Genomic DNA, 24059 nt, shown 5'->3' with positions numbered 1-24059 from the left:
ACTCTTGAGTACGTGCTGTTTTGCAAACTTCAAACGGCTGACAAGATTACGTTTTAAGAAATATATTTTTTCGTGCAACCCTTCCAAATAGCTTACTTTCCCGTAAGTGACTTTTAACAGTGCTGACAGAGGGATCGAGTTTTAAGTCTTGAGCTATTTGCTCTTTAATTTTTGGTGCGCCAACAAAAGGATTCAGCTTAGCGATACGGACAACAGCTGCGTCTTCTCTGGGGGTTGTCTTTCGTTCGCGAGACTTGCGTTTTTTGTTGCTTAATGAACCATTATCGTTAAATAAATTAATAGCATTGATAACTTTCTTGCGAGAACAACCCAACCTTCGAGCTATTTCAGAATTGTTCAATCCTAGATCTCGAAATGTCTGTACTTGTCCTCGAAAGACATCTGTTCCATGTTTACCTCGTCCCATAGTTGATAGATAATGATTTTTTTTTATTTTTCATTTTTCTAAATGAATTACAAGAATATCCTTTAAATACTGAATGGAATGATTATCTTTTGGTATAATAAAAGAATTTAAGTTTTTTTTTAAATAAAAAGTAAACGTGTGTTACTTAAAATGTCCGCCAAAAGGTAAACACGACTGCTTAAATGGTTAAAGCAAGGACGTATTAATAGATGGACGTTCAACGCATTGTTATAGATCAAAGGTGCCGCCAATTAGCCAAAAACTATGCGTGTTACCGTCAATTTTCTAAATTCATGATACAGATACTCCGACTTCTACTCGTCAAATTTCCGTCAAAAAACCTTCCTCAGTAAACCCATTATAATTATGCATTTACTGAAGCTTATGGTTATAAAAGACAAAAAAATTAATCAAGAATAGTTCACAAATCTGAAAAAGGTTGATTTGAGCTATGAACTTTGCTTAATAAAAATTTAGCTGTGTTTAAACTTTAACGTCTAAAACTAGGCTTTTGCAAAAAGGCTATGTTTGGTTTACTAGAATGGATAGAGTAAAGTGAAACAAATTTTCCTTATTAAATTGAAGCTGCTATAATATACTTTAAAGGTCGAAAGAGATATTTTTAGTGTTCTTTTCACCCCACTCTCAGATTACGCTTCCCACTTTAAGGTTCAAATCAGAGAGTATTTCTTATTTTTGTCGGAAATGTCGAACTTATTTGCCTCGCTTTTTTTTTTTCTCTTGAATTTGTGATTTTTTTTTTTCTGAACGACCTAGTTAAAAAATTTCTTACTTTCGATACCTAAACTGCATTTTGTCTAAAGGTATTATAACTAAAAGCATCTTAAAGTTCATAAAATACTATTCGTTTCAGGAGTTGGAAAGATATATAAAGTATGTATTTTTAATGAGCATTTTTGTTTAAGCATTTTTAAACTGTCATGTAGAGCTACTTTAAGTTATAATGATCTTATTTTTTTAATTATTACTGTTGTTACTAATAGTAACAACAGAAATAATAAAAATGATAAGACCATACTTTTAGTTGCATATTCTTGAGCCTTCTACAAGTGATGTATAGCCTTATTTCTAACCTTTTCTAAATATTATATCAAAAGAAGTAATTTTATATTCATATTTATTATCTCATTACAGGATAAATAATGAGTCTTCATGAGGAATATTTAAAACATTTATGTAGAAAGTGTGGCTGCATAATAAAGCAGGATAGTCACTATCAAATAAAACCTGCTGTTATCTATAAACAAGCAATTCTTAGCTTTTACAAGCTGGATACAACCTCAGACTATCAAAAAGTTCATCCTGAATATTTATGCAAATCATGTTATATGGTTTTATACAGGTTAGATTTAAAATCAAAAAAAGGCTTTGAAGTTGAGAGGAATGATAAATTCTTCACTTTTTCTGAACACACAAAAACCTGTTATGTATGTAACACACTCACAAGAGTTGGAAGAAATAAAAAAGTACATGCGTTAAGTATTCATCAACATTTAAAAGCATTTGCATCAAAACATGGTTTTGACTGTTACAATGAAAATAAGAAAAATTATTTTGTAATAGTTAAAATCAATAGTTATCGCCAATCAAATGGCATGTGGAGACTAATTGTTTTAAATCGTGAAGTGCCATTATCCATTAATATTAACAAATCTCTTCCAGATCAACTAAATCTTCAATCTGCTAATATTATATTCTCCAACATTTCATGCATAAACATCTGTAAATGTAATAATGACTTCCAGTATCTATTTTTGTAATCAGAAATAAATTTTCTGATTTTAAAAATTTCCAAAGCACATCAAATGAGGATGTTGGAATAATTGAAACGAGAGAAGGTAATACAGTTGAAAACTTTAAAGTTATTAGACATAAAGGTTGTTCATTAATATGTTTAGAAGTCTGTTGTGATTTTAGCACCATCTACCATACTAACTTGGCTGTAATGGAACCCAGGTTAAAGAGAAATGTCAATCATCTATTACCTTTAACTAGCCATTTTTTAACTGTGTACAATTTCTTACACCAGTATATGTAAAAAATGTAATAAAGACAACTTGCATTCTTCTATATGGAAGTTTAATAGTACATTACAACAATTTACAGTTTTGAATAATTTCTAAAATCAAAATTAAGAGTTATTACAATATTTTCATAATCTGGGAGTATTTGCAAATATAAATTAGCACCCGTTTAGGCGTTAAGCTCCACAACATGTGAGTATAAGCACACCTTTAGTGGCAATGTAACATTTCTTTTCATGCTTTTTAAAATTCGATTCTCTAAGATATTTATTGCAACATTTCAGACAGGTAAATTTAGTTATTAAGCGTTTTTCTGTTTTTTTCAGCATTTTGGTTTCTTCTGCAATCAGCTTCTCTGTAGGAATTGCTGGTGGTATGAGCTCCAATTCAAAATCCTCTGATAACAATTCCGCCAACTCTTCAAGATCTATCTCAATAAAATCATCCACAACTAATTCAATTTGGTTATCAATATTTTCAAGCAAAAAAGAATAATCTTGATTAATAGCAAAGTTTTCTGTCATACTCATTTTATGTATCGATGCTCAGAAAAATACTTTTAAAAATATTTTTATTGGATAGTCATCTTTTTCCGACGTCGAAAAAAATAGAAATACTCCCCGGTTTCGCAATTATCACCTATTGTTTCGCTTTTGTTATCTAAACAAAGCGTAACACGCATATCTTTTTTATGAAACAATGCGTTGAACGTCCATCTATTAATACGTCCTTGGTTAAAGCAAGTAATTTTGACAGTTGTAAATGTCAAATAAGTATTTCCGTTCAAAAAGGTGAACATTGTTGATGCTATAAAAAATAACAACAATTGCTATAGTAAGTTGGTATCAAAAAGTGTGTGTGTATATATATATATATATATACAGTGGTGGCCAAAAGTCTTGGAACAAAACATTTAACGACCAAAAAAAATTATTTTTGATCTAAAGTATAAATTTTGATGGTTTGAGGTATATTTTTAAAGAGAATGTTGTTTAAAAAAATACTTAGAACTTATTTATTTTTTTATTTATTTTACTGTTATCGTTTATTATTTTTAGTATAAAAATTTATCAGCTATATTATGCCAGAACTTTCACCTAAAAAAAGAGGAATTATTGCTGCATTATATGAACTAGGTTTAGTTCAAAGAGAAATATCTCAAAAGTTTGGTTGTTCATTATCAACTGTAAGTAGAACTTTAAAAAGGCATAAAGAAGAGCCCCAATTAAATTTTACTTCAAAGATGAGATCAGGCAGGCCCAGAGCAACCACCTCAAGAACTGACAAACTTATTGGCCGGATCAGCCATGCAAATCCACGGCTATCTGCACATGAGATTTCAAAAGAAATTTTTATTGAGAAAAAAGTAAGTGACCGAACAGTTAGAAGAAGGCTTTTGGTTGATTTCAAAATGAAGGCATGCAAGCCAGCAAAAAAACCTTTTTTATCATTAAAAAACCTAAAAGATTGAAAAACATTTTGTCAGCGCTACAAAAATTGGACTGGAGAAAATTGGTCTAAAGTTCTTTTTTCTGATGAAACATGTATTAAACAATTTAATGTTACAAACAACTTTGTAAGAAGACCAAAAAACTGTAGATATATGCCAAAATATACAGTTAGCAGTGTCAAGGCTCCTGTGTATTGTATGGTTTGGGGTGCTATTTCTGCAAAAGGACGTGGGCCATTATGGATAATGCCCAAGAATACCACAATAAACAGCAAAGTCTATTTGGATGTTATGAAGGAGAAGTTGCCACCTTTCATGCAGATCTTGAACTGCACTTATTTCCAACAGGATGGTGCAACATGCTACACAGCCAAAATTGTAAAGAAGTGGTTTGCTGATGAAGGAATTCAAACCCTTGGAAATTGGCCTGGGTCATCACCAGATCTTAATGTTATTGAAAATTGTTGGCATATTATGAAAGTAAAAGTTGCTGCCAAAAAGCCTAGATCCTATAATGATTTAGTTGAAGCAATCAAATCAGTGTGGAGCCATGAAATTACACCAGACTATTGTACAAAACTTGTTAACAGCATCCCAAAACGTATCCAAATGGTAATTGACAATAACTATGCTTCCATTAAATATTGAACTTTAATCATGTATGTGCATGTACCTATCATCTTTGAAATTGTTATAAACACTTATTTTATTGAAAAAAATAAAAAAATGTACTAATAAATTGTTTTTCACACAAATATATTGATTTCAGAACATAAAATATGTTGTTCCAAGACTTTTGGCCACCACTGTATATATGTATGTATGTTTATATATATATATGAAGTGCTATCACTTACATTTAGTGCATAATAACTAAAAAAATTAGCCACAAGTCTCAATATTAGAATTAACCTTGAATGCATATATGCCTTTATGTATCGTATAGGGGAACCTGTTGTACCTCTGACCACTTTTTGTTTCCGGGCGTTTTTTTGCTCGACGGTTGAATCAATTTATACCATTCAAAGTTAATGTTATTCTCTTATATTTTGCGCAAAAATTATACTTTTGACTTTTTTCTCATTCAACCAATAAGTATCATTTTTGAGCGTTTTTAAAAAAGTACTCAAATAGTCAATGGTACAACATGTACGTTGTACCTTTGACCGAGGTGTGTTGTTCCTTTGACCGTAATGTTATTAATAAGTTCTTATGAATTATTTGGACTTTTAATAAGTAATCATGACATATTACAGCTTTGCTATATGTTATAAAGAAATTTCTAGCCAACCACATGTCAATAAATGCTTATATAAAACCATTTTGTAAGAAATTAAAGACACAGCCGCAGCAAGTTATAACCAAAAAACATTTTTTGATGGTCTAAAGTAAAATTTTGTTTCTTGTCACTTTTATATTACAATTTCAAGTAAAACGTTTTGTTGTAATTCAATTTATTAATTTTGCTTTGAAAAATAACTACTAACTGCAGCATTACATAAGTCTCCCTTAGTTTGGATTTTTTGATACATTTTGTTTTGTATCTAGTCTTGTACAAAGGGTCATTCATTGTCCTTGTACTTAGGGCCGTGTTTTAAAGTAACACCTACGGTCATAATCCTTATGATTTTGCTTTTTTGTTTTTTTGTAGTAAATAAAAGAAAATGACATCAATTATCAGTACTATTTCGATTTAGTCACATTTTTTTCAGTTGGATGCTATTTACATGGGACGGTTCGGGTTAAGATTGGAAACTTCAAATGTGATTGAATTGTACAAAATGTTTTTAATTAAGTTGTTACTCTCTTTTAGATAATTTAAGAGCAAAAATATATTTCTATAACTTGCTATACTTGCAATTAGAAATGAACTCATTGTACCTAAGTTTACCGATTTTAAAACCCTTTTACTTGGCGGAGTTTTATATTTTAAGTAATTATGTCGATATCAATAGGAAGTAATTTGTATGATATGATCATACAAAAAATCTGGCCCTAAGTAGATTAATATCCCCTAAATAGGTTTTTAACTTAGAAACCTCTTAAAACCCAACCAAAACTATTTTTAGTTGTCAGATTCATTTAGATTTGACCATAATGCTTTTTAGAGGAAATCTTTTAATGCAGACAATGAAAAATATGAAAATAAAATATATTATATTAAAAAACATTACTGTACAGTAAAAGATGTCAGATCAACATCAAACATAAGATACTGGCGTCTAGATGATCCATGACCAACACTTGGTGATGGAACTTTCATTATAATATCTTCAAGTTCTACATCATAAACATTGTCATCTTCTCGTATAAATTTATTGTCTCCTGATTTCTTAAGATACTTAACTTTGTAAACTAAACCAACAACTTCAATAACTTCTGCCACATAATGTCTAGAGTATTTCTTTTCACTTAACTTGACAAGTAAGAAACTTCCTGAAACAATTTCACTATTTTCTGATTCATTGTCAAGTATATTTATTCCAAAATCAATTTCATCAAAACTTTCATTAGTTAAACTTGTGTCAGAATGTTGATTAAAAATAATCTGTTTTGCCATGGATTTTATTTGTCTTGAAAAAGGTTTTTGACATTGTTCATTATTAGATTTTGAATGTAAAATAACTTTCATTTCAGGTGTATCAGTTAAAATGCGTGATTTTCCCTTACGTCTTTTTGAAATAGCTGCCTTTCTTAATTTGGCTTTTGGGTGAGGTCGTATTATTTCAGGTGAAACAATTTCCAATGTTGATGGTAAATTGCCAGGAGTGGTTTCAACCTCATTGCTATCATTAGAAATGCAAGTTTCAGTATCCACTATTGGCCTATCAGTAACAGTTGCAGCTAAGAAGTCAATATCAGTAAAAATATTTTCATTAAAGGGAAAAAACCCAGTACATTTAAAACTGTTAACAATATTAATCGGTACAAAAGCATGAGGATAAGCTTGACCAACAAGGTAAGATATATCATAAATTGTAACTGGTTTACCAGCATTTCCTGGTGATATCATCCAATTATTCATGGCATTATTATAAAATATTTTAAATGGACCAAAAACACCACGATCAAGGGGTTGCATTTTGTGGGTTGTGTGAGGATGAAATGTCATTAAAATTATGCCCGATCTTTTAGCTAATTCAATAATAGAAATGTTAACATGACTTTCATGGTTATCCATTAACAAAAGAACTGGTTTTTCTACCGAAGGTCGTACATTACTAATAAAATGCTCAAGAAACTGCAGAAAAATGACTTCATTTGACCATCCAGACTTATTAGCTGCTCCTACACTTCCAGGAGGAGCACCATTCAACATGTAGTCCTTAAATTTTGCACGCGGAAATACAAGTAATGGTGGAATGCTACTTCCAGTAGCATTAATGGCTGCAATCATTGTTACATTATTGCCTCGTTCTGCACTAGTCATACTTCCTATTTGCTTTTTGCCCTTTGGGGCTAGGATTTTTGGTGGTACATGAACTGTGGTAATTCCTGTTTCATCGCAATTCCAAATGTTTGATGGCTCAAAATGATAACGTTCTAAAACATTTCTATAATTTTTAAACACAATTCTTACAGTTTCTTTATTGAATGCAGAAGATCTACCAAGACTTGTTGGCTGCGGTTTACGTAGGGATAACTTATCATTATATCTTTTCCGAAAATCTCGTAGCCATTGTTCACCAGCACATTTATTCTTTATCCATGAAGTTTCAATTTTTTTATGGTTTGCTAAAGCATACTCATATGCAAAGAATCTGATTTGCTTTAATGTAAGCCCATAATGCATATTTGCAGCATCTGCCAAGTATTTTACCAAAATTAATTCTTCTTTTGTTGAGAATACTTTTTTTGGTTTCTTATGTGAATATGAATACTGGGTTCTTCCAGATTTTTTAAACTGCTTTAACTGATATATCAAAGTTGATTTTTTAATGTTGCAATGTCTTGCTGCTTTACTTAGACTCATTTTTTGTTGAAGAACAAAATTCACTGCATCAAACATATCCTTCTCGCAAATCTTCTTACGAAAAACACCAACCTTACTCCTTGGCATTTTAAGATTAAAACATATTAACAGAAATGATTATATATTTATTTGTTCTTACTTCCTTATTGCTGTACAGAAATCAAGTACAACTATATAATCAACTTAATTATCAAGCTGCTACAGCTGCCAACTAACTTAATTATTAAAACTGATTATCAAGCATTATAAGTACATAAAAATATACATTCCAATAATGGATTGTGTGTCAAGTGTAAAATTTACTCTTATTTATCAATAAATTAAATAAAACAATGCATAAGATATAGAAATATATAAAAATATAATTTGTTAATATTATTTTATCACTTATATTATATTTAAAACTTTCAAAATACCAGCAAGAAAGTAATAGTACGCTTTTCGCTGATTTTTACATGCAAGAGTACAGCTGTCTGATAAATTTGATGAAAAATTTCATAAAAGTGTCCTCTTTAAGTTCGCAAAAAATTAAAGCGCAGTACAAACCAGTCAAAGGTACAACGTCCTACGCTGGTCAAAGGTACATGAGATGGGTTTCTTCAACAATTATCATCTCAAACCCCATTTAGGGTTAGAAATAATTATTTAAACTTTTCCATAATAAAAAAAAGATGTTGGTTAATGTAAGTAATATCATAAATTAGCCAAACAACTATTTATGACAGTTTTGTTATTAAAATAAGATAAACATAAATATTTACTTTTTAAGAGCTAAAACTAATAATTTCTTGTGGATCAACACAATCTTCCCCAACCATGATATTTTAAGGTAAAAAGAGTCGTCATGGACTAATATTTCAAATGGCACTTCAATTTTTTGCAAAATGATAATAGTCGGCCAATATGACAGAGTGACTAAAGGTACAACGTGGTCAAAGGAACAACAGGTTCCCCTACTGTCAAAAATTTTGAAAAGAAGTTTGTGAGCTGGCTTAATGAATATTTAATTGTCAGAAAAAAAGACAATGAGCCAACTGCAAGTAGACGTGGTCGAAAACCAGTTGCTTTTGATAATAGTTCTAATAAAACTAAAAAACGGCGTGTATCTTGTTTAAGTGAATCTCATTCATCCAATGAATTATTTTTTGCTGCTAATAAAAAATTTAGAGATGAATCTATTATTATTGCTGCCAAGAACGTTTTAAATATTTCAAATACAGATAAAGCAACTAAATATTCAGCAGACGAAGCACTGGCTTTAATAATTGATGCAAGTCTGACAAAAGCTTCCTATCAATTGGTTAGAAGCGGAGCCTTGGAGAAAGAATATAACATTTACCCTGCTTACAATGATGTCAGAGATGCAAAATTGAAATGTTATCCTGCAAACATAATAGTGGAGGACTATTCAGCTTCAGTTCCTTTAAAAGATTTAATAATTCATACTTTGATAAGAATCTGTGCAGTTCGGGAACCTGTGCTAAGGCACTTGATATTGAACGACAAAGCAATAAAAACAATGACACTAACGTGTAATGCTGGTTTTGATGGTGCTACTGGCTAAAGTATTTATAAACAAGTTTTATCAGAACCCGACATTAACAGAGATTTAAAGCGTGAAGAATCATTATTTATTACTTGTCTAGTACCATTAGATTTGACTGGATTTAACAACAGCAACGAAAAGGTGCCTATTTGGAAAAATCAAAAGTCGTCCTCCACAGGCAATTGTAGACCCATAAGATTTGCATACAAAATGGAATCCAAGGAATCTGTGATTGAAGAAGATCAGTACATTAAAAGTGAGATAGAAAGCTTGGGAATGATTTTATTTGAGGTTTGTAGATCTTCTATTGAAGTAATTTGTATTATTGAACATACAATGATTGATGGGAAGGTTCAAACGATATTATTGTTTTATAATTTTTTGATGCAATTTAAAGTTGACAATTTTTTCTTGCACTATTTTTGCTTTTAATATTCCTAAAACATTATTTACCTAAATACTCAATTGTTATTCAATATAGGTGGGACAAAAATCCGATAAAATATTCAAATATCAATTTACCACTTTGTAACTTAGGAGAGTATCCGGAAACTAAGCAATATAAGTATCCATAGCAACTAAATTTAAAAAATTATCACTTTTGTAAGAAGTGTGATCTCATATTGGTACTCATGACAAATTTAGTGAATATAGCACTTATAAAATATCTGCAGATAACAAAAATAGGTTGTTGCTAAGCAAAATAAAGGTATCCATAGCAACGAAATAAAAAAATATTACCTTCATAAAAAGCGCAGACATCATATTAGTACTCATACTAATTTTAGTGAATATAGCTCTAATATTAAATTAGTTACGAACTTTGTCCAGTAAAAGTGAATTCTGGCCCACTGTACAACGGCATAACGTGACTTTTTTGAAGCCATTTTTGAAATTTGGCCGCCATCTTGGTTAACCCAAAAGAATTTCGCGGAACTAAGGATTTTATTTAAAACTTTGTTAAACCAAATCAAAACATTGCAATCAAATGATTGAATAATTGGTCAGTTTATGCTTGGTAACTTATACTATCATGTAAAGAATTATTTGCTAACTGATAGTCTTCTTCAGTTCATTTCAATAACATTTGGAATACTGAAAAAGGCATTCAGATAACTGTATTTCAACATGCTACCAACAGAGACTGTATTTCAGATACTCGAAAGATTCTTGTGAAAAGAAAACCATATGTTTGTGAGTTGAAACGAGTATGTATTTACATGTATATAAGATTTTTATTTAGCTTTATATGATTTATACTGAATAATAATAAAATGATAAATATTGATAAACAGATTTAAATTGACATGCCATCTTGTTCTGCTTATGGGTGTACTTCAAGAGATTGTACTGGTGGCATTATATTTAAATGTTATGTAAATGGTTGATACAGAGAGAAAGTTTTCCAAAGTTTTCTGCAAAGTATAAAAATGAAAGTTGATAAATTCATATTTTGATATTGGTGAGGTTATAAACACAGCAATAAAGATATCAAACAAACGACAAATTTTTACTACTGATCTAAAATAATGACAAAGTTATAAGTAAAAAATCATATGTAGTATATTTATTGCAAAAAAAACTCACATATAATATATTTATTTCAATAAAAAACTATTAAGTGATTTTTCTGAAATTCCCCTTCCAAAATTGACAGTGTTTTTAAATGCATGTCTTTTACTACCCTAAGTTATTCAAAAGGAAATAGCTTACAAATTTGGAATTTAACACAAAATCTTTTTTGTGTTAAATTTCAAATTTGTAAGCTATATCCTGGTTTGTGTTAAGTAGGGGAGGTAGGGGAGCATTGGGCACTTTTTTACATAAACGCTGATAAAACTGTTATTTTTTATCATAATCAAAATTTTATTTCAAATATATCTGGCACACATATTTGGCAGTAATTATTGCTAAGAAAAGTTTTAGTAATATAATTAGTCGCAAAGTTACAAAAGGTTTTTGAACACAAGTCCAAAGTGCCCAAACCTCCCGGTGGTTGGGAGGTTTGGGCACCCCTGAGGGGAGGTTTGGGCACTGTATTTAATATGCACAATATTGTTTTAATATACTGCTATGATTAAGTGTTATATAGCATTGATATAAAAAATTATAATACAAACATTTTTTCTTATCAGAGACTTTACAAAAAATTAAACAATGTCACTTGGGATCAATACTGCACGATGTTGGGGTTAATAAGACTTATTTTAAATTTGGTATGACCCAAAGAGGCTTATCAAATTTATATTTTAGGCTGCCACGTTTTATCCATGTTGTTGGTGTAGGCAATTTTGTTTTTATATCCTCCAGGGACGCTGGCTACGTCCTTGATGTCAGGAAACATAAACGTATTTCTTATCTTACTTGCTCTCATAAATTTGACAGTTGCCATGGAGTGATTAACCTCTTCGATTATTCCAACATAATGATAAACAGTTTTTTGGTGTTAAATTTAACCAACACAAAGTTATTGACCAGGAAATTTCTATCCATAACAATCACATCGTCTACATCAAAATCTTCTTCCGATGAATCGATTTCAACAAGGGCTTCGTCAGAAACGGAAACATTTTCTATTTCATCATCACTGTTAATCTTCCTGCTTTTCTCGTTTTTAGAGCATTTTTGATTTTTGTTGAGCTCTTTGATCTTATTTTTTCTTTGTCTTTCTTTTTCTTCCATTTCAATGAGTCTTTTCTCGGGTGTGTCTGTCAATATTCTAGTTTTTCCTTTCTTCCGTTTCATGCCATCCAATTTCCTGGGGCCGGCATTCGGGTATGGCCTTACTAAATCAGGTGTTACATAGATAGCGCCCCTAGTCTGGCTTTTAGATAGAGATTCCATTTGAGATGGCCCAGTGACTTCCATATTTGAACTTGTACAATCCTCTAGACTCAGATTTTCTTATGTTGAAGGCTGTTCCATGATAGGTTGGTCGGAAATCAATTTTTCTGTAGCAATATTATTCTCTTCCGGCAAGCAGCGATCAGTTATAGAAGAACAAATAAAATCTTCATCAGAAAAAATGTTTGAATTGAATGGCCAAATGCCAGGTTTTTCAAATCCCTTTTGAATATTTTGCAACTTGAATGCAAGTGGAATGGCTTTTGCTGCTAATTTTGGGATTTCATAAATTGTTAAAGTTTTGCCAGGATTGCTTACCATCCAATCTGTTACAACAGTGTTATAATAAGTTTTAAGTGGTCCATAGACAGTCAGGTCTAGGGATTGCAGTTTTTGGCTGCAGTGCGGTGGGAAAGTCATTAAAACAATCCCTGATTCTTTGCAAAAATCGAGAACTGGTACTGAAATATGGCTCTCGTGATTGTCCAGCAGCAATAGAACTGGCGAGGAAGGCGTTGGTTTTGCGTGTTTTGCAAAATGGTGTACATATTTAAAAAAACATGGTGCTGTCATCCACCCTGAAAGATATGCCGCTCCATCTGAAGCAACAGGTGCATCATTTAGCATATATGTTTTGAAATTAACCCGTGGGAATATGAAAAAGGGTGGTATTGAGTTACCCAATCCATTAATACCAGAGCAAACCGTTGCAAGTGTCCCTCTTTCAGCTGACGTTACTTGCCCAACTTGCTTGGTGCCTCTGAGAGCAATCACTTTTTGGGTTCGTTGTACTGTTGATAATCCAGTTTCGTCTATATTGTAAATAGACTCAGGGCCGAAGCGATCCCGTTCATATACAGTTTTAAGATTTTCAAAAAAATCCCCGACATTTTTCTTATTGAAACTTTTGGCACGTGAGAGACTGGTAGCTTCTGGTGTCCTTATTGTAAGCTGAGGTTGTCTTTTAAAAAATCCTTTAAGCCAATCTTTGGATGCAAGTTTCTTCTCTGTCCAGTTGTCTGGTATTTTTTTTATTAATGGCAGTAGCGTATTTGTAAACCAATTCGCGTGCCTTCAGTTTTGACATTCCATGATTTAGTTTAAACAATGTTACAAGATATTCTGAAATTTTTTCTTCTTCATCTTTCGTGAATATTTGGGATGATACAAATTTAGAAATATCTTTCACAACGCCACCTTGCTTTATGTGTCTTTGAAGGTTAGACCTGGGTATATCATATTTAATCGCAGTAGTTTTAATTTTTCCTCCTTTAGAAACCTCTTCCAATGCGCGCAAAATAACATCTTTAGGGATTTCACATCGTTTGTTTTTCTTTTTAAATGAAAACGGGATTGTCCTGATAAGAAATGATTAACCATTCAATCCAATGGGCATAGCAAAAAAGCACAAACGTATGACACCAAAACACGCTAAAAAAAGAGGGAGCATTGGGCATGTCCAAACCTCCCTCCTACATGCGTGCCCAATGCTCCCCACAACCTCACTTTTCAAATAACTTTGAATAAGTTTATTTTTATCAAATGTTGAATCATAATTGCCAGGTAAATATAATGTTCATTAAACGCAAAAGAAGAAGTTAACACAAATACTTACACTTTCTTGCAGATTTCTTTGTTATCTTTCTTCAAATCACAAACAAGATATTTACTTTTGTACGCAACAAACCGTTAAGCGCAAGTAACTTGACAACCAAGTGAAATGACAGCTGACACTTTTAATGAGCGGTGTTGTAAGTTATAAAACTATATTGCTATGGTAGAAAACAAAAAATATCTATAATAGATTGTGAGAAATGAGGGGGTGCCCAAACCTCCCGACTGCCCAATGCTCCCCTACCTCCCCTATTCAAATTTATAAGCTATATCCTGGTTTGTACTGGTATGCTGAAAAGTACTTGCAAACTAAGCACTCGTATCTTGTTCTGCCTATGGGTGCACTTCAAGAGATTGTGCTGGTGGCATTACTTTTCATAGGTACAGTAATTTTTTTTTGGAAAAAAAAGGAGGTTTATTGGGTTGTAATAAATACCCTTCAGCAAAACAGTTTATTGGAACATAAAAAATTGCTGGTGCATAATGATATTCAAGATATTTTTCATGGAAACTGTTTGCCATTGCAAATTGTACCTATTTTGACTGCTTCTAGTAAATACCAAAACATTGAAAACATTGATGTTCCTTCTATTAGTGTTTTGAATAGCTCTATTAGCAGAAATAGGATTATTGAACTACTAGAAAACTCTGTTACTGATCATGATTATTTTTAAGTTCCTGATGCTAGTTGTTTGTCTACATGTTCACAAAGTATTGTGGCTTGTATTGCAGGATTTGCTGTATTTAGGGTAAATTCTGGGGAATTCGCTACACTGTGAAACATGTATTTCAGCGCTAAATACAAGTAGCAAACAAGAACAATATGCATTAACTTGAAAACAAAAGCTGCATTATTGATATTTCCCTCAAAAGATGATCATGACATTTGCATTTTTTGTGAAAAGTTGTTCAGAATCAATGTAGAACACAACAGCAATGATTCATTATACTTGTCAGATGTAAGGTGCCATGCAATTTTGCAGTCAGTATATCAATTCACAAACGCTTGTTTTTATTTCCACAAGAAACGTTCATACTGTGTAAAACATGGTGTCTGCTAATTTTGTGTTGACATACAACTATCTGAATGTCTGTTTCAGTATTCCATATATTTTGGAATAAGCTGAACCAGATAATCAGTTAGCAAACAATTCATTGTAACATAATATAACCTCGAAAGTATAACTGGCCAATTATTTATTGACTTGTTGCAATGCTTTGATTTCGTTTCATCTGTGTTTTCTCCATAGTTCTGCGCAAAATATAAAAATGTTTTGGGTCAACCAAGATGGCGGCTGACTTTCAAAACTGGCTTCAGCGCGTTTTATATAAACGTATATACCGTGCCGTCTCCTGTGTATTAAACCTCCTTGCTTGAGTCAAATTATGTGGAATTACGGCAATTCCGACAAAAAATTCTGACGAAAATCCTCCAAACACGTGTTACGGTTTGTTTTATATTTTCTACATTAACAGCATCAATCACATTGCCCTTAATGCAGTTTAAGTTTTTGTAATAAAAATTGGTCATCTGAAGATGAATATTCAATTGTTTGAGAGACTAAAATGTGATGGTCAAACTCACAAAGTAATCTTAATGCATTTTTTTGTTAGAAGTGAATCTTGTTTTTTTAACTACCTATGGTCTGTTTACTTATGCCTGCATATATTTTGTTTTAAGATGGGAGGTACAAAATTTACTTTAAAAAAAAAAAAGGAAATCTTTATTTATAAAACTACATATTATATACATGTGGGTTCACAAGGTTCCATACATTCATATAAAACAATAGACAAATAATGATAAATAAGAAGAGATAAAAGATTAATTCTATAACCAAAGTTTGTTCTGTATTGAATTTTGATATTCTATACTCTAAAAATCAAATAAAAACAGCTCATATATAACTGTCTTGGTAGTAAATAAATTGTCTCTTGATAATTATAATATGTGTATTAAAATCTCATTTACAACGCAAGTTTACAAAGAAAGTTTAAAATATGGCTTTAATTCGCAAAAGAACTTTTAGTTTGTTTTATTTTTACATTTTCTTCTAAAACCCTTATATTGTTTTATTATTAATAATGTCACTATTTACAAAATCATCTGTTATGTTTTATTTATTTTAGAATGACCTCAATGAAGTTTTATCCAAAATCAGGGAACTCTTTAACAGTAAAGATAAATGGCAACAATTGCAGGGTTTATGTCTTTTAAATGTTATAGTAAAAAAAAGCAAAATTGATGTTTTGGATGAATATGCTACATCATGGATTAGGCAAGTAATGCAAGTAATTAGCACATTCCCAGTAGATAGCATATTAAAGTTGTGTTTCAGTATTGTTATTCATTTGCTAAAAAGATCTGCTGGATTTGATAAGTTATCTAGAGAGATTGCTTTAAAAACTGTTGAACCTTTTCTAGTGATAGTTCTTGGTAAGCCTTAAAAACGTTTTTTGTACATTTTTCAAGTTATACATCAATACGCCCACAGTTTGAAATATGACTTTTATCCAATATCTTTTAAATTGTTTTGTGGATTTTAAATAGCTTGTGTTTTTTTTTTAATGTTTTGTACCAAACAAGAAAAATAATGGTCTGAACCATTACTTTTTTTGCTTGGTATCTTATTTCTTTTATGCATTTCATTTAGAGCCTAATTTGGATGTTATATGTGAAACCTTCATTCTGCTTTCAACTTGTATTCAATATTATCCAGGACCATGTGGTCGATATTATAATGACATTGAAAAACTTATTATGTCAGCTTTGTTTTCTTCACATGAAGCAGTAAGTATATCTGCTAGTTCTTGCTTTCCATTGTTAGCGTTATGTGGATCTGGTGGTGAGCGAAGGATTAAACATGCTGAATGTTATGAGTTACTGTTTAAAAGAGTTCTAAAAACAATTTTACATTTAACATTGTCACTTTCAGATAATTTAATGGGTAAAGAAAGACATTTATTTAATGACATTGATATGAAACTTCTAATACTGCCACCACTTGAAGATAATGTAACCGGGATTTTACCACACACCTGTTTACATTTAACCAGACTATTATTTGTTGTTACTGCTTTTATTACGCAACCAATACCTTTTAAAATAGATTTTCCAATCAATCATCTAATAACACTCTTTATGACTGTTTCTGAACTTACTCACATCACCATCAGTGAAACACACAAAAGACTTGGAGTGGATGCATCTATCTCAAGAATTTTGAATGAATTACAAAAAAGTATTTGTTATTCAATACACCAGTTCTCTACCTTGCTCCTACCTTATAGTTATGTTCTTCTAAAGCTAATATTTGTTGGTTTTTCTAGAGATTCTTGTTCTGTTAATGCTTATAAAAGCTTAGGTATAGTTTTTACAAAGTGGAAAGGTATAGCATCTAGAAGTACTTTTGTGGAGGAAGTTTTAAAGTATGTAATTGCTGATTTGAGATATGATAGTTCTGACAATCTTGTCTTAATCAATGTTGAAAGTTCAAAGAAGAAAAAGAAAAAGAATAACTTATCTCAGATGATACAGGAAGAATTGAATAATTCTACTTATCAAGAACCTGCAACAAATCTTCAAGAGCAGCGGGCCTTTTCTGCCCTTAAACTTCTTGAAATTTTATTAAATAACTCAGGATCTATTTTAGAAGGCAGTTGTTTAAAGCTGATTATTAACTACATATTTAGTGCTCTACAATTGATTTATAGTGTTAATAATATGACTGCAACCATATACAGTAATAACCATGTTCGAAAGATGCTTTTTCAAAATGTAAATGCATTAGTAAATCTAAACCACCATTCTGTAAAAGTGCCAGTCTCCTCTCTTTTAATGCTTTTCCATATGGGTGCAAAAGATGAATGCTGTTTAGTGTCAGAATATTGTGAAGTGTGTTTAACGATGTGTGATACAAAAATCCACAGTTCAAATCCTTCATTTCGTAATGAAGCATCAGAGAAAAGTGATGCTAAAGAACAAGCTATAACTATGTTACAGGTATTTTTTTGGATTTTAAATGTATATTATTTGTCCCTTTTTTGTTACAGCTTATGAAAGATTGTAGTTTCAAATGAAGATTTGGTACTTGTTTTGTTTTTTGACTAGTGCTCTAACTTATAGTTCGAATAAATATTTTTTCAATTTCAAAGGCCATTTATTTGTGATAAGTAGTTAGACTGGTTTTTTTTGTTTAAAATTAAAAGTTCTTTCCTGTAATCATTGTAGTTTTTAAACACATAAAGATTACCAAATTTTTTGATTGTTAATTTTTTATTTTACAAACTTGATAAAACAGCCTTTAATTTATTATATTGGTTATTATTTTTAATTAAAAGATAAAATTAAAATAAAATTCTATACAAAAAACTGACCAGTCCAATATGCAATCTAAAAATGAAATTTTTTGTGAGATGGAAAGCAAAGGAATGACATTAGGATTTGCTATAGGAATCTAAAAAAATTCTTTTTTTTAGGCTCATAACTGCCAAACATTGATTGCTATGGAGATAAGCAACTGTCTTAGCATTTTCTTCTTGGAATTTTCTCTCAACATTTAAGTCCAGATAAAATTAGTGAAAATATGAAAAGTAGTTTATGATAGTGTTAAAAGTTTTAATTTGTAAAAGTTTTAGTCTATTAACCTTTTTAAAGAGCATCATCTTAAACTTATTGGTGCCACTGTAAACATGCCAATTTGCATGTGATATAGCTTGATAACTAATGATGATCAGAAAATGCCAACTATTAGCATTTTGGTATGGTTTTTGGCTTTTTATTTTCCTTTTAACCTTAAATTAGAGTACTTTACGTTGGTCAAAAAACAAAATTTATGCCACTCTTCTTCATTTTAAATAATGATTTTTTATTCTATTATGTTTATGTAATAGAAATTAAGTACACAATAGGTTTTCTATTTTTACTATATATATATATATATATATATATATATATATATATATATATATATATATATATATATATATATATATATATATATATATATATATATATATATATATATATATATATATTTATTTGTTTAGGTAAAGAAAGACAATTTAGAGAAACAAAACTTATTCAAGTTATTTCAGCAAGATCTAGTGAACGTAAAAGGACCGTCAACAGTGCAAGAAAATTTAGGCTCAAAATTTTCTGAATCATCTGAAGTTGTATTGGAAAATAATGATCGTTTGGACGGTTTAAACTCGACTCAAAACGCTAAATATTTGCAACCTTCCCAGGATTCTGTGACACCAAGTGAAATGCCACATCTAACAGATATTCCGTCTAATCAGCAAAATAGTATATTAGTTGTTGATAGCAGCGAAGAAGAAAACAATATCGAGTGTGTCCCACTTTTAACTACGAGAAAAAGAAATCGAAGTCAATCCGAAGACAAAGAATATAATTCCGTTGTGAAAAAAGTATCAAGTTCCGCAAAAATTACAGATGACGATCAGGCTGTTTTAATAGAGTCACAAGAAGTTAATGAAATTTTGAGCAGTTTTTTTGAAGAATAATTTTTTTTTTCTTCTTTAAGAAAGTTTGTCGTTATCACTTCTTCTTAAACGCTGACTTGAATGGCTTTTTTTTTTTTTTTTTTTCTTTTTTTTTTCGGGCTTTTTTTTATGCAGACCTAGAGGAGTGAGGAAAAATGGACTACCTCTCTTAAAATCAAATCAATGGGATAAAGATATTTCGAAACTTAATGCATTAGTTAGTTTCTGAGTTTCTAAATTTAGATTGTCAACAGTTCAAAATTTATAGACGGTTAAAATGATGGCATAAAAACACTATAAATTTAATTGATTAATCAGGAAACAAGGACGACATGTTTTTATAGATCATATTTAATTATGTTTTGATACACCTTACTTAAGTAATATTTTATATTCAGATAGCTAATTTACAGTCATTAAAAAAAAAAAAAAAAAAATTACTGCATCATATCTCACTAGTTGTAAATTTCCTTAGCTACATTTTGTTGTTTTTATGTTTTCACCTTGATATTTTATGTGTCCAAATAGGTATGCAATTTTCTTGCTTTAATGTGATTTTACAGCCAGAAAGCTGGGAAGTCAGTCCACGCAGTTGATCAAAGTGTGTATCACAACATTAACTAACAATTTAAAAAAAAACACCCAATAGTATTTAATGCTGACCTTAAAAAAATTCAAATATGTTTCATGGACTGACATTACACAATGTGAAACTTTCGGCTTAGGAGAGACAACCAATTTAAATAAAATAAAAATAGAATCATGGCATTAAAAAAGACTACCTGAGAAGGATAGCTCTTTGGTTCTTCACAACGTTAAGCTGAATTAGTTTCTTTTTAGCTAAAACAATTTCAGTTGTGGAAAGGCTGCGTGAAATTTGATCTATTAGTAAATGCAGCTAACATTTTATCTCCGCATGTATACATTGAGCTCGGCTTGACTTTGAAAAAAGAATGTCTGAAATCTACCCAAACCCTAGATAAGTGATGAAAAAATGACGAGTAATGAAAAATGAAGAATTCAAGGAAAAGTCTCCAAGGAAATACAACTGGAAAGATTGTAGGAGTTTAAGTGGATCTGCGAAAACTTCTTGGGTAACAACGATTTCATCGAAACATAAGGCTGATGGAAAAACGCTAGCAGGAGTTTAAGAACAAAATGTCGGCAGATTACTGCTGAGTGTTGTATCGCGACATTCCAGACCATTGCATTGTGGTTAGAAATACTCTTTATAATACTTTTAGGTAATATTTGTATTACGTTAAGTTGACCCATTTATAAAGGAGTGTTAAAACCATAATATTTGCATATTTTGTACTAAGGAATCCAACAGAACGAAAAATTATGATAAGTGTTTTGTGTTTTACCCATCCCCCACTCCCCTATTGTAGAACATGGGAAATTCAACGTGATGGGGGGATTTATTACTAGTAAAAGCTGTTAAATCACTTTGAAAAAATCCATTTTTGAAAACATATTTAGTCCCAAGAAGGCAATAATTTATAAAAGAAGATTGAATATAACTGACATTTTTTTATGTGTTTAAATTTATTCAGTACAAATTGGACAAGTATATAAAATATTTCAAGTTCATTAACTTTGTTTTGTTAATATTTGCATGCGTAAAGATAAACTTGATGCCAAGCATAAAAATACTTAAAGCCTCATGGAGATGTGTTGTTCACTAAAATTTGCTCAACATGGAAAACGTTAACGACTTCGATCTTTCTCTTTCTTCGCTGTAAAATAAAGCAATTCTTGAACTGATAAAATTAAATTTAGCATTTTGTTGTTGATCAAAAAACCATTTTATACTCGAAGAAGTTTTCGCTACATAGATTTCACGAGTGAAGAAAATAAAATCTAATTAATTTAAAATACTAAAAAAGACTGGAACCTAAGGACTATTCTTGACATGGTACTGATCATTACTAACGTCACCATAAAATTGCTGATTTTCAACCTCATCTTGTTTCTTCCATTGGGCAGGAGTTTTTCCAGTTCCTATGTAAAAGACGTCATAAACGAAAAAGTGGAATTTTTATTATATTATTTTTATGTTGTAGAAAGTTAAAGAAGGAATTCATACCAATAAGTCTAACTTTTAAATGATAAAACTTCTTATGATGATATGGCTCCTCATAGTCTGTTTTATGAAGATATGGCATGTCATAGTCTGTTTTATCGTATGGCAATTGATTGTCTGGATTGTAGCTAACGTTCTAGTAGTTCCATTCAATGAAAAACTGAGAAATGTGGTTCTTATTAGACTACATAAACTATGAAAAATGATCCTTATCTTTTAGCTTTTAGCCACATAACGTAATACTTCTCTTATTTCTGATATTCCCTAAATCCCTAACCTTAATATTCGATGTTCAAACAAAATCAAATATTGAGAGTTAAAGCTCTAATTCTTTAATTTATTACAAAAGAAACAGAAAAATTGAATATGTTTCATAATCCCGCATTCAAGTTGCTATTACTCTTGTTCACATGAGTGCACAAATTAACAGACGCCTTGCAGGTAAATACTTTTGAAACATAAATCGCACAATTTACATAAAAAAGATTTGCAGATAAATATTAAAGTCACAGGCAACAAGGGCTACAGGTTACAGTGGTTAGTACAAAATCTATAATTGCTGACATCTAATAAAAGTTGTAAAAAATTATAACTAAAAAATAAATAAAAACTACACGAAGAGCTAAATTAAACATAAAAATATAATAAATTCCAGGAAAAATGTTATAAATTCCAGGAAAAATTATTTTATGAAAACAAGACTATTAAAACATTGATTGATAAGCTTTTATTTACAGTGACGGTGAATTATGTTCAGACCTCTTCGTCATATTGATTGGCACCAAAATATTGTTGAGGAGACAAGTGTCGTTGCTCAGCATACCTAATACCTTTAAATGCGAGATAAATATTAAAAAAAGGGAAATAAATGTAAAAAAAAAAAAAAATTAATCAATGATTTCAGAATATTAAGATATAGATTTTTGTCTATAAATATTTTTTGTTCTTGTTGACGCAAATCATAGAACTTTATAAATTGAAGGCAAGGACATCAGTAAAAAGAATAAAGCAAATGTGACACGTTGTCAGGTGTGCTCTTCCTGGTCATTCCTGGTCACAACTGTTTTACAACTTACTCTGTATATTTTTTCTCTTCAATTAAAGTTCATTATATGACACAATTTTTTTTTTTATTTATATTTCGTACCGATAAACTTTAAATTAATGCAGGCAGCTTTTTATGATACTTAAAAATCTGCATTTTAAATAAAAAGTCACAAAATTTAAAAAATGTAGTCTGAGCTTAGATCGATGCATCATACTTGAAAAGTAGCCCTTTTCTAATAATATTGTACATTAGAATATATAGTAGATTATAGTTAAAAACAATTTGTTTTTGTCATTTAAAAGGTTAAAGAGCAAAAGATATTTTACATTGACCTAAAAAAATCTAAAATTTTTTTGGTTCAATTAATTTTTATTATACTGAAAAATCTCCCACTGTGAGGCCCCGAGTACCATGCTTTGCTAACGTAAAAACACTCTCTAAAAAGTAACTAACTTAAATACATCACCTTTTGCATCTGGCGTATCAAGATTATCGGCATTAACTTGTTCACTATCAATGTTTACGAGGTTTCCTGTGTTAAAACTAAATCCATTGAGGCGTGAGTTATGATTAGCTTCAATAAAAGAGCGTTTATTTTGTACTTTTTCATCTTTGTAGGAAACAGTTTTTGTTTCAGCCAATTTTTCTGCTTCTATATCCAGTTTATTTTTCTGATAAGAACTTAAAACGTGTTTAGAATTAATTAATTTATTTTTCAGAATATTTACCGAGTTATTCGCAGCGTCTAAACCTCGGTTTTCTTTTAAAAACGAGAAATAATCTTTGGTAGCACTACCATCATTCTCATTGTCAGCTTCATTGTATTTAGAATCTTCATTGTATCCAGAATAACTTTCAGATAGCCTACTATCAAGACCGACTGTATTCACCGACAGAGAGTTATTATTTTTTGTCTTTAGTTCAGTTGAGGTATCTTCCTGAGTATTATTCGAATTGCCGATATTTTTTAAAGTACCGTTGCCGAGTACAAACAACCATTTCGAATTCAACTTATTAGAATTCAATGCTTTGTTTGTTTTTCCTATGATTGAGTTATTAAGGAACGGGTTGGCCGGATTTTTGTACAGCTGCTCAAAAGTTTCCGCGTCATGAGTCAGGTTATGATATGAACTAGAATACTGAGTTTTTGCATGCTCATCACTCGAGCGATTTGTAGAAGTATCTTTACTTACTTTAAGAATTTGTTCTGAACTCCTTTGTTTAGTTAAACTATCAGTCAGTCGCATTATCTTATTGCGCTTTGTGTTTAATATTTCTTGTATTTCTTGAAACAAACCATCCATAATCGTTAAACAGGAAACACTGTCTAACACAAAAATTAGAAATAGAAGATGCAAAACTTTCATTTTTTAATCTCACAATATTAAAGATCTCTTCAAGAATAAAGGTTCAAATCATAAAAGTTTTATTTAGCGTTAGGTCACAGTAGAAACCGTGAGTTTTAAAAGTGTGCCGCAAAAACGCTTGTCACAGCGAGACGTTATGTGAGTTACGTTACAA

The 24059-nt window shown here is 30.7% G+C and overlaps 3 protein-coding genes, 1 long non-coding RNA gene and 1 pseudogene across 9 annotated transcripts; 2 read left to right on the top strand and 3 right to left on the bottom strand.

Annotated features, from left to right (window-relative positions):
* Positions 1-46: 46 nt before the first annotated feature.
* LOC149888434 (uncharacterized) lies at positions 47-427 on the bottom strand. The gene has a single exon (XM_090089082.1). The coding sequence runs from the start codon at positions 425-427 to the stop codon at positions 47-49; it is 381 nt and encodes a 126-aa protein (XP_089945208.1).
* A 766-nt stretch (positions 428-1193) lies between these two features.
* Positions 1194-3156, top strand: LOC149888433 (uncharacterized). 3 transcript variants are annotated; one of them, XR_016452681.1, is made up of 2 exons: positions 1194-1321; positions 2799-3156. It is a non-coding gene; the product is annotated as an uncharacterized LOC149888433 (long non-coding RNA). The 3 variants fall into 3 exon arrangements; XR_016452682.1 differs by lacking the exon at positions 2799-3156 and adding an exon at positions 1583-1675 and having other exon boundaries at positions 1200-1321; XR_016452680.1 differs by lacking the exon at positions 1194-1321 and adding an exon at positions 1692-1790 and having other exon boundaries at positions 2799-3150.
* An 8487-nt stretch (positions 3157-11643) lies between these two features.
* LOC149888432 (uncharacterized) lies at positions 11644-13220 on the bottom strand (annotated as a pseudogene).
* A 1944-nt stretch (positions 13221-15164) lies between these two features.
* LOC149888431 (uncharacterized) lies at positions 15165-19448 on the top strand. 2 transcript variants are annotated; one of them, XM_090088181.1, is made up of 4 exons: positions 15165-15347; positions 16030-16336; positions 16554-17902; positions 18949-19448. In XM_090088181.1, the coding sequence occupies exons 2-4, from the start codon at positions 16186-16188 to the stop codon at positions 19423-19425; spliced, it is 1977 nt and encodes a 658-aa protein (XP_089944307.1). In that variant the 5' UTR covers positions 15165-15347; positions 16030-16185; the 3' UTR covers positions 19426-19448. The 2 variants fall into 2 exon arrangements, with proteins under 2 accessions (XP_089944307.1, XP_089944306.1); XM_090088180.1 differs by having other exon boundaries at positions 15165-15487.
* Positions 19449-20933: 1485 nt separating this feature from the next.
* On the bottom strand, positions 20934-24040 carry LOC149888430 (uncharacterized). 3 transcript variants are annotated; one of them, XM_090086780.1, is made up of 5 exons: positions 23005-24040; positions 22250-22320; positions 21494-21626; positions 21302-21408; positions 20934-21143 (listed from the first exon to the last, which is right to left on the bottom strand). In XM_090086780.1, exons 1-4 carry the CDS (start codon positions 23903-23905, stop codon positions 21302-21304), a joined length of 1212 nt encoding a protein of 403 aa, XP_089942906.1. In that variant the 5' UTR covers positions 23906-24040; the 3' UTR covers positions 20934-21143. The 3 variants fall into 3 exon arrangements, with proteins under 3 accessions (XP_089942906.1, XP_089942907.1, XP_089942908.1); XM_090086781.1 differs by lacking the exons at positions 20934-21143; positions 21302-21408 and having other exon boundaries at positions 21499-21650; XM_090086782.1 differs by lacking the exons at positions 20934-21143; positions 21302-21408 and having other exon boundaries at positions 21582-21650; positions 22226-22320.
* Between the last annotated feature and the right edge of the window lie 19 nt (positions 24041-24059).

Source organism: Hydra viridissima, unplaced genomic scaffold (genome assembly GCF_058129835.1).
Source record: "Hydra viridissima isolate aposymbiotic clone 2 unplaced genomic scaffold, HvirCarnegie_v1 scaffold_5, whole genome shotgun sequence".
Lineage (NCBI taxonomy): Eukaryota > Metazoa > Cnidaria > Hydrozoa > Anthoathecata > Hydridae > Hydra > Hydra viridissima.
The sequence above is the reverse complement of the archived record's forward strand: the minus strand, read 5'-3'. Positions and strand labels throughout refer to the sequence as shown.

Bases quoted from the DNA above. Each gene is read 5' to 3' on its own strand.
- LOC149888434 (XM_090089082.1), bottom strand. From the start codon at position 427: ATGGGACGAGGTAAACATGGAACAGATGTCTTTCGAGGACAAGTACAG.
- LOC149888431 (XM_090088180.1), top strand. From the start codon at position 15,437: ATGAATATTCAATTGTTTGAGAGACTAAAATGTGATGGTCAAACTCAC. The intron at 16,337-16,553 runs GTAAGCCTTAAA...CATTTCATTTAG, and splicing joins TTTTCTAGTGATAGTTCTTG to AGCCTAATTTGGATGTTATA. The intron at 17,903-18,948 runs GTATTTTTTTGG...TTATTTGTTTAG, and splicing joins AAGCTATAACTATGTTACAG to GTAAAGAAAGACAATTTAGA.
- LOC149888430 (XM_090086780.1), bottom strand. From the start codon at position 23,905: ATGAAAGTTTTGCATCTTCTATTTCTAATTTTTGTGTTAGACAGTGTT. The intron at 22,321-23,004 runs GTGATGTATTTA...TCGCATTTAAAG, and splicing joins TGATACGCCAGATGCAAAAG to GTATTAGGTATGCTGAGCAA. The intron at 21,627-22,249 runs GTCTGAACATAA...TGGAACTACTAG, and splicing joins CCAATCAATATGACGAAGAG to AACGTTAGCTACAATCCAGA.